At 42.6% G+C, this 18,471-nt stretch overlaps 1 protein-coding gene across 4 annotated transcripts in view; it reads left to right on the forward strand.

The window, feature by feature from the left end:
- Positions 1-18,471, forward strand: part of UTRN (utrophin) — a 584,696-nt gene that overhangs the window by 57,262 nt on the left and 508,963 nt on the right. For all 4 annotated transcript variants that reach the window (XR_008598285.1, XM_054999201.1, XM_054999369.1 and 1 more), the window contains exon 3: positions 9,166-9,227. Coding sequence is in view for 3 of the 4 variants with exons in the window: in XM_054999201.1 (XP_054855176.1) it covers positions 9,166-9,227 (62 nt within the window). In the remaining variant the exon portion in view is untranslated. The remainder of the gene's footprint in view (positions 1-9,165; positions 9,228-18,471) is intronic.

Raw genomic sequence — 18,471 nt, forward strand, 5'->3', positions numbered from 1 at the left:
GCACCTGCTTTTCAATGTCCCTCATTTCTGGGAAGTGACATCATCATGCAGGCCATGTGCTGCCCCGGGAGTGCTCCTGTGCTCCACAGAGGGCTGAATTGGGCCGCTGCAGAGTGCGAGAGCATGCTGTGCCATCCAGGAGCATGCCTCGGGAGGCATGTTCCCCCTAACCCTAACTGGCAACCCTATCAATGAGCAAAGCCACATATGTTGAGTTTCCTTCTCGTTACCATTTTTTCATGAGGGCTGTTTAAGGGAAAAGGAAATCAATCAATGGCATACAATTATAGTGTCTGACCCTCAAAACTGCTGCAGATTACAAGGAAACTTTAAAGGGAATTTGCTCTTCTGGAAAAGATCCATACTTTTTACTACAGTGGGATTTGGCGATTTTAATGGCGATTATTATGCTTTCAGTGTCTGTGTAGTCATTTGGATACTAAAGAACAAACAACTATTTATTTGAGATACTTATTTACCGGCACTGACTTTTCTTGGAGGGATATGGTCTGTTTTGCATGTTTTATAAATCCAAGATTCCTGTATTTATCCCCTTTCTTGACGGAAGAGTAAATTCTTGTATTGATACATAAATTGTATTTTTTGTATTTAAGATCTGTTTATTACATTTATTGCACTGAGCACTTTGCACATACAGAGAGAAATTTATGTGTTAAAGGTACTGTGATTTGAGGGTCTTTCATTGATCTCCAAGTGTGGTTTTTGTTTAGGATGATTATGCTTTGGCTTTTTTGAATATCCCACCCCACCCTCCCAATTTTCTCACTATACTGTATGATGTCTTACTTATGTTGCTGATAAATAGTGCACTCATATCTAGCCTATAAGAACTTGAAAATAAGTAGCACTTTCTCACCATAATGCATCATCTTGCTTTTTCTTAACACCAAATTCCTTTATGGTGGAGACTACATGATGAGAGTACTTTCATAAACCTTTGTAGATTTTCCCCACCATTCTCACTATTTGAAAGAATTTTGGTCCAGGTTGTTTTGCAGCTGTTGGTTTTAAAAAGAACATTTTTTGTATGTTAATGTGTTAAAGCAATTTTAAAATCTTGTTTAGGAAGACTCCTTGCTGCAATAGACTAATTTAGTTACCCTTCTGGAATCACTATATGGCATCTTTTGCGAGGAAAATGTTTGGAAAATATATATAATATATATATTGTGGTTTACCTTATTTATTTATTTCATTTATACCCTGCCTTTCTCTCCAGCGTGCAACCAGTACAGTTTACATTCTCCTCAGTTTTATCCTGATAGCTACTCAGTGAGTTAGATTAGACTGAGTGTGTGAGTAGCTAAGGTCACCCGCCAAGCATCCATGGCACTCTGGGGATTCAAACGTGGGTCTCCCAAATTGTAGCCTGATACTCTGACCACTACACCGAATGGCTAGTTTTAGGTGTCTATATGTGTTAGTCTGCAGTAGAACAGCAAGATTGGAGTTGAGTGGCACCTTAGATACCAACAGGATTTTCAGCGTATGAGCTTCTGAAGAAGGGAGCTCTGACTCTCAAAAGCTCATATCCTAAAAATTTTGTTGGTATGTAAGGTGTCACTGAATTCATATACTACTGAATGACTAGTGGCTTCTTCTCCCAAATACAATAGGAATTTTAGAATAGTCTTTTGGAAACAGTTTCTCTTTTAGAAATACCATTTTTCTCAGTTCAGATAAAAAGTTATCTCCTTTCATGTCCTTGATTCGGCTGCATTTGCCTTTCCAGCCTTATATGCCTTCAATGTTTGCAGCACTCAGCATCTCTACTGTTTGGTTAATTAAATAAAAGGGCACAAAATGTTGTACAATTGTATATCTCTGAACTTAAGCTTTGTATTTTTCCATGATAGTTCTGAATATTATTCCCCTTAAATTCAAATTATTAGGTGGTTTGTTCTTGTATTTTCTTTTAAAAGCCATTATCTATGTAGCAGTAAAGAGGGCAATAAGTGAACGAGATGGGACAGTTTGCAGTGATGAATTTTATACTACATTGCAAGCCTGTGGAGCAGAGTCTACCATATGTAATTTCCAAGCTGTATAATTTGAAGCAGAGTAGCATTTATTAAATGAAAGCAAATATATGACAGCTTTCCAAATAATGTCAACAGTTTTGATAGGGAGATAGATTATCAAAATATATCATGTTTCAGCACAGATTAATTTTTTTGACAAAATGTTTTCTATGTTAGCTAGAAGACACTTGTTTATTTTTGTTTAGGAGACCTGCCTAAGCTTTCAGTTCTAATCCTGGTTTGGAAAAGGAGTAGGGCATGCAATCTAACGGTGATTGTGTTGTCCAGTAATTCTCTAATACAAACGAATTCTTGCTCATCTGCATTTTCTCATATATGTGAACTAATTCAATAGGGTGGTCCTCAGTTCATAAATATTTAAAATATATACTACCAACCTATAATTTTCATGTACGGAATTTAAACACTAATTTCAGAAGATTTAATTAAAAGATTTTATTAAAAATGCACGCAGGTTTACAATGATATAAAATACAAGTCGCCTTTGCTGCCTTATTTTGTACTAATTGAAGCTTCTGGACTAACTTCAGAGGTTGCTGCATGAACCATTGTATTGATCTAGACTAGAGATGGGCACGAACCAAAATTCAGCATGAACAAGGCCAGTTCATGGTTCGTGAACTAGTGCTTCATCAGCGCCCATTTCTGACGAACCACCACAAACTTTAGGCTGGTTCTTTTGGTTCATTTTTTGGTTCATCACTGCAGACAGCCTCGTGCTGATCAGTTTCCTAGGCAACAGGGGATGGATTTCCTGCAGACCTTCTGCTTACCCGGAAGTGGCCTTCTACTGGCCCTGAAGTGACATTCTGCTGACCTGGAAGTGGTGATTTGCTGGCCCGGCAGTCACATTTTCATGAACCAAAATGAATCGATTTGTAAACTGGGGCAGGTTCATGAAAGTTCGTGGTTCGTGAAATGTGACAAGCCATGAACCGCACAGTTCGTTTTTTCCCCGGTTCGTGCCCTTCTGTAGTCTAGACTAGATGTGCTCATTACATGGAGAACTGTGGTCAAATAGTGGTTATGGAAAAAATCTTTAACTGGCCTACCAGTGAATTTGGTAAAGAGAAAATGGCCCATAGAGGAAATCTGCACTTTCATCTGTGAGCATGGGTGTCATAGAACTTGCTCCTTCAGAAGTAATCAAACCACATCCAGGTTGACTTCTTAATCCTTAATTCACATCATTGTTGACTGTGAGCACATGCACATATATATAAAAAAGTTAAAGCCAAATGGGTTCTTTATTTGCTCATAGAAGTATAAATGAAGCAGAAAGTAGATATATTTTGCAGAATAATTTAGTCAACTTGCATAAAGAATGAAAAAAAAGAGAAGCCTAGGTCCAGATAACTGTGTGTTCTATTGTTATAAAGGTTCCAGCACAGATGAGAATAGTAGCTAAGGAGCTACATGTCCTATTTTTTTGCTTTGTTTTTAATCACAATACAGCACAATACAAATTGAATTGTGTGTGTTTGTGTGAATGGCTGCAAGGTTTTCCAGTATACAACCAACGTAAGCAGTCATCCATTGCCTGTGTGTGTAAATCGGTAAATTTATGTTCTAGTACACTTCAGTTACAGGTTTTTGCTCCCTCAGTCGGAATGAAAGGCAGACACAATATTTGGGTTTTAAAATGGGCTGCTTTATTAAAATTACAACAACCAAACATAAACTATGGCAAGGGCCTAACTAGAGGTACAGGTCAGGCCCTGAGGTCACTCCTGGACCTCCGCCCTGACCTGTCTGGGCAAGACACCAGCTGCCCCGGGTGCAAACCATCCATCGTATGGCTGGGACCTGGCCTGGCCAGGTGAAGTGGTTCACCCCTTTAAAGCTCCCCCACCTGGCCGTACAGCAGCAGGGGGAGACTGGCTTTTCCAGGGGTTCCCCACCAGGGTGTCTGTCCTCGCAACTGGGCTGTGCAGCAGCCAGCCGCTCCTGACAGACCCCTATTCCCCACCAATGGGGAAGTGCCAAGGGTGCTTACCGGCCTGCCCATTTCCCCCTAACTTCAATCCTGCCCCCAGGAAATGAACTCAGCCCCACTGTGCTAATTACCTCCCTCTTCTCACAGTGCAAGGTAGGCAAAAAAACTCCCTGCCCAAGTGCCAATCAGGGCAAGGGGAGAAAAAATTCCTACCTGGCCCCAAAAAGGCGACCAGCTAATCCTGCACTGAAATAGGGTGAGGTGGGTGGGCCGAGCACGAGGCACAACTGAACCTCTGAGGGGGCAGAGAAACCTAATAAGGCTGCAGACTCGGCCTCCCATTAAAGGCCTGGATGCCTGTGTACGCGCTGCCTGCCTTTCTCCTCCTCCGAGGCAAACCGTCCCCCTAGCCTAAGTGGCTGTTGCCACTAGCTGGGAGGTGCCCCTGTTCCCCTGTTCCCCACCTATGGGGAGGTGCCGAGGGAGCTCACTGGCCCGCTCATTTTCTCCTAACTTCAATCCTGCCACTGCAGAGGCCAAGTCTCTGCTTAGGCCTCAGTGCCCCAAAATGGCTTAAGGCCAACCTAAGCCCTTGCCGCAGGTCATTAAAAATATACTGTTTCCTCTGGTAGAGAAGAACCATCCCCTCGGTAGAGGTCAGCAAACTCGACCCAAATTTGTGGATGGGTCAAATAAATCCCCAACCCTCCTGTCATAGCCTTGAATAGGGCTCTGTTTTCCTTTCGCCTAGCCCATTCTACTGCTTTGTGGTCCAGTGCCTCCAGCCACACCCGGCACGGAAGCATTGGAGACCAAAAAATCAGGACGTCGGGTCAACACTTGCTAATCTCATGCAAGTCATCCCGCGCCTGTCACGAAAGGGCCATGCCCTATGTCAAACCTAAGTCGTTCCCTCCCAGATGAACAACCAGGATATGAGGTGGAGGGACACTCCTACAATTTGGTGCAGCTCCACTAAGGACACCTTACGGCTTCCTAGGAGGATCTGCAGGCAGACCCTCAGATCCTGGAGCTTTTCGGCCAGCAGCCTGGAGATTTGCCACACCGTGTCCAGTTCAATACCTAGGAAGGTCAGGACTGTCGCAGGGCCCTTAGTTTTCTCATGTGTGAGGGGGACCCTAGCTCATCCGTGAGGTGGACAAAGTTGCCCAGAAGACGAGTGCATTGTCCAGACTGCGGTGGCCCGAGCAGGAGGAAATCATCTAAATAATGGGCCGTGTCGCGGCAATGCAGCCGGCGATGCAAAACCCATTCCAGGAACGTGCTAAAACGTTCAAAGACTGCACACGAGATGGAGCACCCCAAAAGAAGCTGACTTAGAAGCAGCCCTAACAGACTTCTTATGTTTTGCACCCACCAAAGGAGCTGGCGTCCCACAAGCTTGCTCAAGTGGCGCTAATCTAGCTAAAATTTCCTGTCTAGTGGGACCATCCTCCTCCTCCTTAGAGGAAGATAAGGTCACTACTGGCCTCTTGGGAGGGCGCTTTGCGAGGTGTTTGCCCTTAGATGTGCCAACATCTTTTTTGGGAGGCATGACTACACCTAAATTTTGGTAAATGAGGGCTGAAAGGCACAACTGAGCCGCTGAGGGGGCAGAGAAGCCTAATAAGGCTGCAGACTGTGCCTCTCCATCGAAGGCCCAGATGCCTGGGTGTGTGCCGCCTGCCTTCCTCCTCCGAGGAGGCTAACTGCGGCTCTGGCCTCAGTGGCTGTTGCCACTGGCTGGGAGGGCCGGATAATACAAAGAAGAAAGGAAAAAACACCATGATACTGTTTTGTAGGCACACATTGCATAAGTTCTTTTCATTGCACAATAGGTAGGTTGTCTAGCAGTTTTTGTATATGAAGGAACAGAAAACTACCTTCATACCTGGTTTCACTTTTCTAGTGCAGTGCTACGGTACCAAGTGTAAACACGCAGAACACAGTTTCCTCAAGTGATAGGTTGCCTTTGGAACCAAGCCATGGACTCTTTGTCTTTCAGTAGGATGAAATGTATGAGCCCACCCCATGATGGTTAATCAAGCAGGTATCTCTATTCTGGGCTTAATTGGCTCCCTTGACAGTTAATCCATTGAGGCTAATGAAGCTTAATTAGAACACAGTCCATTTTACCTCCATCTGTTACTACCTTATATGTCAAAGATTACCTACAGTAATGTAAGGTAGCATCTGTAAGAGATGCTCATGTTAGATTATTCCTTTCAAACACCTGCTAACACAAACCATCTTTGGGGTGGGTTTTAGGTTTAACATAGTTTCTCTAGTACCTAGCCTTCAACTCTTAATATCTGCTAAGTTTTTAAATATCTATGTGGCACAGAGCTGTTCAAAAGATCCAATCAGTATAAACAGCTCTGTGCCACATAGATATTAAAAAACTTAGCAGATATTAAAAGTTGAAGGACAATGAGATTAGTGATCTGCAAAAAGAATGTAAAATGGAAAAATAACTTGCTAGTAGTTGGTCTTAAGACATTTTGTCTCAAACAACTAATAAGATATTTGCTGTAAATCACATAACTTCGTAAGACTCACACAAGGTTGGGTTCACAGTGATGCATATTCTAACAAAAACATTGTAAAACTAGTAGATACAATAAAACAGCAATTTCAGCATAACCAGTTTCTAAGTGAAACGTAAGTGCAGGTTCAGTTACACATATTCAGAGATATACCAGATAGTGATAAGCCTGCTAGCATAAAAGGCATAATGGGGTCATACAATTTGGCTTCTGAAAATTTACAGGAAGGTTGTAATCCTGTTGAGTATGCAAAATGATGGGACTTTGAAAAGGTATTCTGAGAGGGGATTTAGAAACTCCAGTGGGTCAAGAGGAGAGTTTCTGATAATCATAGATGAAGTTTAGTGACTTATAAAATTTATATTTCACCCTCTACTCCTTGCTCAGTAATATCCAGTAACAAAGCTGCATTCTATATACTTCCTTCTTTCCACTGTGATCCTTAAATTTAATTGCTTATTCTACCTTTAAGGTAGCAATTACTAACTTGGGCAGAATAAGTAAACGTGCCTGTTTTTATCATTCTCATGGGAGAATTTATTTTCTTTGTCACACAAAATATTTTAAATAGCAAGTAGAGGCATGTAGATTGCCTACTTCCCCACCTTCTTTCACCTGTCATACTTACTTAAAGTCCTTGTTGTTAATATTAATACACAATGTGTATTAACTGCAAGACAGTCAATAAAAATATGAGCGGAGCTTGAGAAAGTTCATTTGTTAGTTTGAGTGGATTTCAAACAACTGAATTTTTGTAAGTGCAGAATGAGATCCAATGTTTGTGTTTGAACATTATAAATAAAATTATATCAAATTTCTTGATGCAATATATTTCATATAGATATAGCAAAGAGGATTATTTCTTTCATTTGAAGTACTTTTTGATGTTAAGTATGACATCATTACTGAACTTTGGTTCTTCTTTCTATCTGGAGCATGATATGGAAGTGTTTAAGGTACATTCAATGGTATAACCTCAAGGCAAACCAATGCAAGTGTCTAATTCGGCCACATTTCTAGTACCTTAAATGAAAATCCACATGCCAATTATTCCTTTTATTTCTAAATACCTTTGAGTAACTTAAAGAACTAGTTTAAAAGAACACTGACCTTTTGTGACTCACTATAATCACTGAATAAAAAGTTGTTTAATCATATGAAACATTTCAAGCACAATTCTTTCAACTGGAAATGTAGCTCTGCTATATCTCATCTAGTATTAGTGTTTGAGAACAAAAAAAAAATTGCAACCTGACAAATTCTTTTCAGTGTTTAGTTTATTTTCAATATAGAGAAGAGCTTTGAACCACAGGTGAAAATACTCTGATTTTAATTGGGAATTAATGGGCTGACTAAGAACTGATCATGCCAGGTGATCAGACCACGAGAGGCATTTGATTGCCTCTTGTGCATGGATTTCCAGAACCGTTCCTGTGTTTCTCTAACCATTTTAATCAGGTAAATAGCTGCTACAGCAGCTGCATTGGGAAAAGGAAAAACAGTATTTTAAAATGAGTTCTGTCTTACCAATTCTCTTGTATAGGAGGGAATACAACTTCTAGGATGGTGCCTGTTGTGCCATGAGCATACATCATTTGAACATGACAAAATATGCCCTTTTCTTTTGAATTATTGTGGTGTTTATATTCAGATTTATGCATATTCAATTCAAATGACTTGACTGATAGCTTAAAAACTCCTGGGATTGACTACACATTCTTAATGACAGCCCTAAAAGGAACATAAAGAAATTACAACCACAGATGTATAAGAATCTGGCTTGCTTAACTGATGAAACAGGAAACAAAATGCTGCGAAATGATTCCAAAACTGCATAGGGCTTTTCACTGAATGTCCCCCCCCCCCCACACACACCGGCTCCCTCTAATTTTGAGCCCAGTTTTGTTAGAATTCAGAGTAGAATATCTTACCCATGCTGAATCAACAGCATGAGGAGCCTCATACTAAGTGTGGTGTACAGTGCAATCCTAAGCAGTTACTCCAGTCTAACACCATTGATTTCAATTTGCTTAGACTGGAGTAACTCTTCTTAGGATTACACTGGTAATGTGCCAGACTAAGATGTGGAATCCCCATACTGCCATGGAAGCTATTGGGGGATCTTGGGAAGCTACATACTCTCTGCAAAACCTACATCATAGGCTTGTTGTGAGGATAAGATGGAGAAGAGGAGAATGTTGTAAGTCGCTTTGGATCCTCATTGGGGAGAAAAGTAGGGTATAAAATAAATAAATCAATAAGGTGTTAAGACATTGACTCTGACAATACCTTAGTAACTCTGGAAAAGAGTGTAGATCTCTAGACTTGTTTGTCTTTAGTCACTCTTTGCGAATTCTTCTTTTTGAGAATTCTTGACATCTAGCTTCATAAAGGAAGCACAGGGTAACTTTATCAGAAAAATGCCCCTTTTCCAATCAAGAAGGATGCCTATTTAGATTTTCTTTATGACACTAGAATTGTGGGATATAAGGGAATTCCTAAAATGTTCTCCTCTCCTTCCTCTCCCTCAGTCAAAACCGATACTACTATATTGAAAGGAGTGTCATTTAGCAATTCTCAGAAATGCATTTTTAACTTATTTATTCTCCCTCTTTTCTAGATGAGCACAACGATGTACAAAAGAAAACCTTCACAAAGTGGATAAATTCTCGTTTTGCTAAGGTAAGTATGTCTTGAAACCAGCAATGCAAATACTTAGGTTAAAATCTGAAGCCTTATACATCAGAAAGCAATCTGTATAGCTATTGTACAGCATAAATAAAACTGTATTTCACCCTTCAAAATATTCAGTCTCCTTCCTGAACCAAAGAGATTTTACATTTAACAGCAAACAATATAGTAAAGCTAATGCCCATTTTAAAAAGAATTTGTGGCACATGATTAAATTAATTACTCTTTCATTTGCAGCTTGATATTAACAGTATCCAGCGAACGTGGTGTTATCATAATATGGTTAAACTCTGCGTACAATATCCTGAATGCATTAAAATGGATTTTATTGACTATCCTCACAGTGCAGCTTGATGAAAACATTCAGTGAACTTCATGCTGACCAAGCAAAACTGTTAGTTCTCAAGCCTTGTAGGCTTGTGTCATTATTCTAGCTCACTGCATAGATCTATTTCCTGTTCCACTGGCTTGTCCCCATACTAAATGTATTAGCTTATGTAAACTGTGTTTCTAAAGTAGGAAGAAAATGGCAGATATTTTAACCTGGTTGGATTACTAAATAGGGAATGTTGTTCATGGGTTTAGTTATTTTGATATATTTTAATTATAATCAACAGACCCAGGGAAAAAAAAACATTGTATCAGGTTGAATGTGAAGGTGTCATTAGATTGCATGCAGCATGTAGTTTGGCTCTTAGAATTCTGCAAATTCATGTAATAAAACCTTGATGGCAGGCTACTTCTAGTCCTAGCAACTGCTGGAGCAGGTGATTTGTTGCAGAAAGGTAGTGTGTGTATGTGCTTATAATTTGCACTATCCAATATTTTGCCACTACACCTCTTTCTCCAGTTAGATTTTTCTCTGCGAGTCAATAGATGAGTTTGGCACAATAGGCTGGAAAGGGGGCTTATGGCAGAAAAGCAGGTGGGAAAAGGGCTATCCATCCTGCTGCCCATTTCTCTGCTGTCTGTTTGTCTCTTCAGAAGCTTCTTTGCCTAGAATAGTTGATCAACTGGACTTTATTAGACACATGCATATAACATAGTTTGGTCCTGATGAGGGTTGTCAGTGTCCGGGGTTGAGCGCCCCAAGCACTCCGGACTTGCCGCAGACCCCTTACCTGAAGGCCGACGGAGCCCCGACTGAAGGCACAGGAAGCCCCAGGGAGGGGGTTCAGCTCCAGACAGCAGCAGGGGAAGGTAAAGGGGAGCCAGAGGGAGAAACCAGCTGGGTGCACGCTGCCCAGCCTCGCCCCAAAGGGCAAGAGGCATGCACGCTTGCTAGAGACTCCAACACCGGGACGGAGGTACTGGAAGCCCCTGCCCAAGCCCTAGGAGGAACCAGCAGCAACAGCCACCTGGGAGAGCTGGCTGGACCCCAGGAGATTGGCGTGGCACCTCGTGAGCAGAAACAGAGGAGGCTGCACCGCATCGCCTGGAAGGGCCCTGCCAGCCCTGTCTTGCAGGAAAGAATAAGAGAGAAGGGAAGAGAGAAAGGAGGCACACCTGAGGAAAGCCCCAGCTGGGATACATCCAGTCCTGCCCTGCAAGAGAAGAGAGGAATGCAAGGAGAAACTAGGGCGAGGGAAGAAACACCTGAGGGCATACACAGCTGGACAGCGTCAGGAGTGGGAAGGAGTCTGGGAGGAAGGGCACGGGAAGTTGGAGGAAACCCTATAAAGGCTGGCTTAGGAGAAAGATTGTGGTGGGTTGTGTTAGGAGTGGTGGAGTGAGTTGTTGGAGGTTGGTTGGCAAGGAGGAGTATGAGCGAGCAAGGAGGGAAAGGAAGGTCAGTGAAGGAGTGGAAGGAGGGGGGTGGGAGCAGGATCAGGGTCAGGGTCAGGTTGAGCCAGGCCTGCAAGTGGACTGAGAGGGAGTAAGGGTGAGATATACCTCCCCTACTTCCACAAAGCAGGACCACGCAGTATTCCTGACAATACCCCAGAGCCAGAGTCAGGCACCCCGGCATCTGGCACAGCAGCACCTGGGACGAAAACTAACAGTCAGTCCCTCAGCGGGGGTAAGGCATCCCTTACCCTTGCCTGTCGTGATGTCACCCCTCTCTAGGAATCTCCAGAAACTCTGTGGTTTTACCATAGCGTTTCCTTTCATACAGTTTCAAAAGTAGTGATTCTGATGTCCACTGGCACGTGAGAGACTAACAAGATTTTCAAATTATAATCTTTTGAGAGTCAGGGCTCCCTTCTTCAGATACAAGAAAGAATGGATATTCCTGAGCCTTTATGTGCCAGCCAGAAGGTGAGAGGGGTGTTGCAGGGAAGGGCGTCAGGATGCAAAGATACAATGCAGCTTGATTAGATGGGAGGGATGTGGCAAAGGAGGGTGTCAGGATATAAAGGTACAATGGTACATTGCAGCTTGATTAGAGCAGGAATTAACACCTCTCAAAAGCTCATGCCCTGAAAATCCTGTTGGTCTCTAAGGTGCCACTGGACTTCAGACCTGCTGTTCTATTGCACACCAACATGACTACCCACCTAAAACTGTCTAAAGGAGAGGCGATGATAATTGGTACCCTATCTCTCGTCCCAGGACCTGGCCTTGGTAATCCATGGAAGTCACCACCAGACTGGACTACTGTAACTCTTCATTGGGCTGCCTTTGGCTTGACCCAGAATTTGGTACGTGTCCTTACTGGGATACCATTTAGGGTGCACATCCACCCTGTGCTGTGTCAGCTGCACTGGCTTCTGGTTGAGTTCCCGATCCAGTTCAAGGCATTGGTTTTAGTGTTTAAGGCCCTTCATGGACTGTAATCTCCATGCTTATGAGACCGCCTCTCCCATTATGTCCCCCGCAGGGCCTTGCACTCTGCGGATAAGCAGAGGTCCCTGGCCTGAGAGTCATTCGGCTGGCTTCAGCTAGGGAGATCTGGGCCCTGTGGGACCTTTTACAGTTCTGCAGGGCCTGCAAGATGCAGATATTCTGCCAGGCCTTTGCCTAGGAGTCAGCATTTTCTGACCATCATGCCCCCTCTGCAACCACCCTTGGCCTTTATCATGGCGGTCTCGTGGCTTTATAGTAGTTTTGGAGTAGCATGGGCCATTTCCAGATGGCTTACCTTCTGCCTCTCCATGGCGCAATGTCACGGCTCATGCCGGGGAAAACGTGAAAGACTGCGTTTTCTCGTGCGAGTTTTGCGCAACGTTGCACAAAACTCGCGTGATATTTCGCGTTCGCCCCAGGACGAGTCGCGACATTGCGCATGGAGCGGCAGAAGGTAAGCCATCTGGAAACGGCCCTAGTATAGTTTAGAAACACCTGGATTTCAGCTGTTAAACTGGATTTTATGCTGTTCCGATGTTTTAATTGCACATTCTTGTTGTAACCCACCCTGAGCCTACTTGTGGGAAGGGTGAGGGTATAAGCTGAATAAAATAAATAAAATAAAAAATAAATAAATAAAACCTCTTGAAATACCAATTGAAGTTGTTGCACTTCAGATGCAAGGGCTCACTAATATACAGTGATGAGTATACTGTATATTTGTATATATATACTTTATGTGAAGTAATCCACATTGAGCTATGGCTTTGTATGTGGGGTACCATGGTGAGATAGAAAGGATCGTCTGTTGGGTTATTTCTTCACAATGTTAAGGAAAGAGGATTTTAGATGAGAAGATGTTTTCAATGGGATACAGTTTTCATGGTATAAAATCTAATATCCAGGAGGCAACATTGGCATCTTTAGAACTTTAATAATAGAATAATATCCAGAACACTTTTGTTAAGCAAGATATAAACGTACAGATGTGAAATTATAAGGGCTTTGTTAAAGCATTATAGTCTAGCCAGTGGACATTTTGATTGCTTTTGAATATTAACCATGCACAGGGCTGGATCGATGGGGGGGGCAGGGGGGGTAGTTTGCCCCTGGCGCCACCAAAGTGGGGATGCTGGGAGCAGCTGCCAGCTGCCCGGGAGTACACTGGAGCTGGTGGCTGCAGCAGCATGCAGGTGGCTGAGCAGAAGGCTGCAAGTCCGCCCGTGCCATTCGCCTGCCCCAGGACAGGGAGCACGTGGCAAGCTGGCTGCCCCATCAGTGGGGCAGGTGAATGGTGCGGGCGGCCTCGCAGCCCTCTGCTCAGCTGCCCACACTGCCACCACCAGCTCTGTGGCACTCCGTATACCAGGGCGGCCAGCTTGCCACGCAGGCGGCATGCTCCGGCCCTATGTGATGATGTCACGGAAGTGACGTTATCACACAGTGCCAGGAGCGCGTGCACGCTGCGCGTGCACATGGGGAGCAGAGGTCGGACTTGGGTTGCCTTGGGTGCCGGGAACCCTAGATCCAGCCCTGACCATGCAGTTACTGCGTAGCTTTGATTGTGTAAATTAAAGGAAAGTAGGTTTAGATTGTAACTTCTGCATAAAAAATTAATATGTAGAAAAACTGAGAACATCATTTTTATAGTCTTTTAAAATAAACGTTAACATAATAGCACAAACCACTTGTCGTGTATGCCTGCCTGCAGTACATGCCATGAATATGTTCTATGCAACCTGGGGGTCCTCTGACATTATACAGAGTTCTGAGTACCATTCAGTGCCTGTTATTTGGAAGTTCAGTGTGTTATCTCTGCTTGAAGCTAAACACTTTCATTTCTGCAGCTCACGGCTTTGAGACCAGATGCAACCAGTCTGAAATGTATCTTCTCTGAGAACAAAGACGATTGCATTCCTAATATGTTATTGTTGCTTATCGTAGTCTAAACTCTGATACTTTTTGTCTCTGACGTTTGCGCCAGAATTCCAATGGGCTGCTAACCTGGGGGTGGGACCTGTAACATATAACTAATCATGCTTTCCCTCAATATGTCACTTCTGCCAATTCCAGTGTCTGATCAACCTGAACTGATGGATCTCTAATAAAAGTTACTTCAACCAAATCACCTGTGTGTTTGCTGTGGAGAACTAAGGGATCTAACTGCTAGGGACTGACACCACTTCACAAGTGATTTGTGCTTCACTTAAAACAACTGGGTTTACATTTCAAAAGTGTATGTGCCCAACAACAAAAACCACCACCACCACCACCATAGTGACCATTCCTAGGAAAAATTATAGATGGGAAAAAAAATCTTGCTATATTTGCTGAACTGAGTTAAATATTTACAGCCCTTCAATTAGTGGGAAAACATAGCAAGTTCTTGTTACAGGAGAGCTCTTGCTATAATTTCAATATAAGCATGCTGAAGTGTAGAGATTACAGGCAATGTGCTGGAAATTCCCTTCCTCTTTCACCTGGCTTCTTGGCCCTTTGAGCCACAGGCCTAGGGAATTTTGTACTTCTGTACGTTATTTATTTGTATTTTGATAGTCTACCTTTCTCACCTAGACTCAAGGTGGATTACACCGTATAATGCAAACGTCTAGTCCTCCGCATCTCAGAGATTCTGAAGCTGAGAGAGTGCTCCTTTAAGTCAACCATGAATATACTGGCGTATTGTGGAGCCACTCTTGGCAGTGTCATTAACTTGAAGGTGCAATTTGTCCTCAAATCTGATGTTGGGTCTGAAGACAAAATGGCAAAGATTGGCAATATCATCAAGTAGCATATATCTGGCAGCAGTCCAGTTTGGTCCATTGGACCTCAGAACAACCTCCACCGCACCTTGAGCGTTAAATTCTCCATGGCTGCTTCTGGCTGTAGAATTGACACAGAATTTGAAGCTGAATAGCCTCTAGCTACTGAGTTAGCCAGCTGTTCATCAGTTTATGGTCTAAATTGTCAGGCTTTTATTGCTGTGTATTTTACGTAATTTGCATATCGTTATATGCAAATATAAAGCTGGATTTAAGTTGTAGATATGAAAACATGTCTAACATGTCACAATACAGGAGATAGATGCTATTATCTACAATCTGAATAATCCACTGAGCTCTGTAGCTTTCATTTGTATACTGAAGAAAAGGAAAGCAGTGATATTTGGATATGTCCTGACTGTCATTTATTGATGGCTGTCTACACCAGTGTTTTTCCAACTTAATTTCACTGAAAGATCTGAGGCCTGGCACACCCAGATTACCTAATGTTTTAGGTAATGTTTATCACAACCCCTCTTTTCTTTTGCTTAGCAGATGCCCAAAATTCTTGTCCTAATTGTCTATTTTTTAAAAATTTAAAATCTTGTTCTTTAATATGAGTCTCTTGTAGACATATTATATTACAATTTTGCTTATTAACCCAATGAAAAATTGTTTTACGTTTTTGAGGTGAGTTCAATCCGTTAACATTCCAAGATATTAATTTGTACTCCATGTTACTATTTTTTAAACAATCCTGGAAAGTATTTTTCGTTGTTAATCAGAAACACCGTCATCTCATGTTTGGACTTGATAGTCACTCTTTCTGATTGAAAACTAAAACTCAAACCCTCAGGTATTTCCCACCTATACCTGATATTTTTCTCTCTCAATTTTCCAGTTAAGTCTCGGTATTTCTTCCGCTCTTGCAAAAAAAATTTTGGAATCTCTTTCATAATTCTGACTCTGCCCCCTTCCAATTCCAGTGGGTTTTGAAAGTGTCTTCTTAGTATCTCCTCTTTCATTCTTTTAGTTGTCAGTTGTGCAATTATATCTCTAGGTAGGTTCTTCTGCTGTGCATAAATGGAGTTTACTCTATAGACCAAATCCAAATTAACTTCAATTTCTTCTGGCTGTTTTCCTAAGAATTCTGCCAATATTGCAGCCATTTGCTGTTGTGCATTTTGTGTCAAAGACTCCAGCACTCCTCGAAATCTTAACTGATTTTCCGTAATTTTACATTCCATCACCGCCACACGCTCCTGTAGTACTCTGTTTTCCAGTTGTAAACTAGAGGTCTTCTGCTCCACCTCCTGCACTGTTTGATTTGTTGTCTGAAGTTCCGTTTTTACATCTTCTATTCTCTTAGCCAGCTCTATCACCTCTGCTTTTATTAAATCTTTTATATTTTTTAACAAATTTTCCTCCATATGTTGTATAGTTTGGCCCAGCTCTTCGTTACCATCCAGCACTTTTTTTTCTAATGCTTCTATAGCAGTTTGCCATTCTTTCTCACCTTTCTTCATCGTGCCTGGGCTAGCTTTTGCGCCACCCCACGTGTCCACTCTCTTTCTTAACTCCGTTTTTAATATCAGCTTCTAATTCCTTTATTTTATGGTCTTGTTTTAAAATTTACACTTTAAATTCAAAATTGTCTTTTTGACCTTACCAGGATGTCAGGTGCAATTTCTCTATGGTATAATGTCCTGTTTACTCCTTTTCCCGTTCTTAAAATGGCTAACTTCTGCTTTCTGCTGGTCTTTCAGTTTCAGCTTCTCGCGTTGTTTTCTTTATTTTGCTTCCGCGGTCTTTTCCACTCTCCACTCCTCCCATTTCCTCCAAGTTAACTCCTCTCTAGGCAAAAAGTTCTCTGCTCTCAGTATCCTTTATATTCTCGCGATGCTCAAGCTGGTTCTTCCCACGTTTCCTCCCCTTTCTCGCTGTCGTTATCTTTTGCAAAACCACAGGTATGTATAAACAAAACTTATTTTTGTCTTTTAGCACTATATAGCTCCATCCAAATTTGCCAATTTTCTCAAGGTTGTTTTACTCCTTCACTCAGCTAACAGCCTTGTCTTTTTGTTTTCCTTCTTTTGTGTTTTTCTTCCTCTATTAAATCCGGAAAAAATGATAATGATCTTTACCTTTTCTTGTTACTCCTGGGTTGTTCGTGCTGTTTCTTCCGCTTATAGATGGTCAGATTCAGTACAGAAGCTTGGGTTCTGGCGATCTTATGCCATAATTTGACTCCAAAGAGCTCTGGAGAGATCTTAGCTCGCCCTTCTCAGAGGGGACCTCAAGGCGATGGGGAAAATCCTTTATTCAGAACCCCCCCCCCACCGCCGAGATCACACACTCTTAGGGTCACGTAGCGTTCTGGACCCTCCCCTGCTTGGAGAGGGGTGGCAGCAGGCGATCTAAGCACCTGGCCTGCCAAAACAGATGCTCTTGCTTGCCCAGTTCCCCCGGGCAACTTCAGTTTGCCATCAGCCCAAACCGGAAGTCTCCAGGGTCCTACTATTTCTTGACCTGCCTGGCCAACAACTTCCTTTCTCAAAGGGTGGAGGAAGTGACAAGGGGCTTGGCCGTGTTGGACTTGATAATAACCAACAGGAAAGAGTTGATTGGTGGGGTAAAGGGGATGGATGAAGTGAACATGCCCGCTTAGAATTCCTGTTGCTGTGGGGTACCAGGGGAGTTTGCAGCCAAATGTGCATGTTAGATTTTAGTAGGGCACACTTTAATAAACTTAGAGATATGGTGAGAGTTATTCCATGGACAGGAATGCTGTAAGGGAAAGGAGTGGGTGAACGATCGGTCCTCCTAAAAGAAGAGCTCTTGCTGGGTCAAGTCATCACCATTCCTGTAAGAGGAAATGCGGTAGAGGATCTAGATGAGGACGAACAGAGAGCTCTGTGCTAAGCTTAATGATGAAAAAGGTGCTGTTCAAGAAATGGTGGGAAGAAAATGCATTTAAAGAAGAGTAGGGGTAGCTAAGCACTGTAGGGCAGCCATCAGAGAGACCAAAGTTCAGAATGAGCCAGGGGGACTCGCCATAACCGAAATATTCTTTCGATACATGAGAGCAAACTGAAGGTAAAGGGAACAATATCCCCATTGCAGGATGAAAACAGAGGAACTCTGACAGAGGACAGAGAGAATGGGAAAATGGCTCGAGGCCTACTTTGCCTCGGTTTTCTCCCTGAAGAGCAGGCCCACCTAGATATGGTAGTAGGCAAGGCATGGCATCAGGGCTGATGGATGACATGGGCAGAGAAGTTGTTGAGAAGCTCCTAGCTGCACTGGATATGTACAAATCCTGTGGGCTAGATGGGGTGCACCAGAGAGTGCTTAAAGAACATTAAAAAGAGCTTGCCAACCCTTTGATACAGGAAAGTCAGCATGCATTTGTCCCCAACAGGTCCTGTCAGAACAATGTCATCATCTATGACCGAGTGATAGGCTTAATGGATTGTGGAAATGCTGTCAATGTAGTTTATCTGGATTTCAGTAAAGCTTTTGAAAAGGTTCCTCATGATATTCTGATGGATAAACTGGAGGACTGTGATTGGACTCTAGGGTGATTAGATGGATATGGAACTGGACGGATAACCACACCCAAAGAATTGTCAATGGCATCATGTCTAATTGGAGGGAAATAAGAACATAAGAACATAAGCAAAGCC

This window comes from Eublepharis macularius, chromosome 1 (genome assembly GCF_028583425.1).
Source record: "Eublepharis macularius isolate TG4126 chromosome 1, MPM_Emac_v1.0, whole genome shotgun sequence".
In the NCBI taxonomy this organism is placed as follows: domain Eukaryota; kingdom Metazoa; phylum Chordata; class Lepidosauria; order Squamata; family Eublepharidae; genus Eublepharis; species Eublepharis macularius.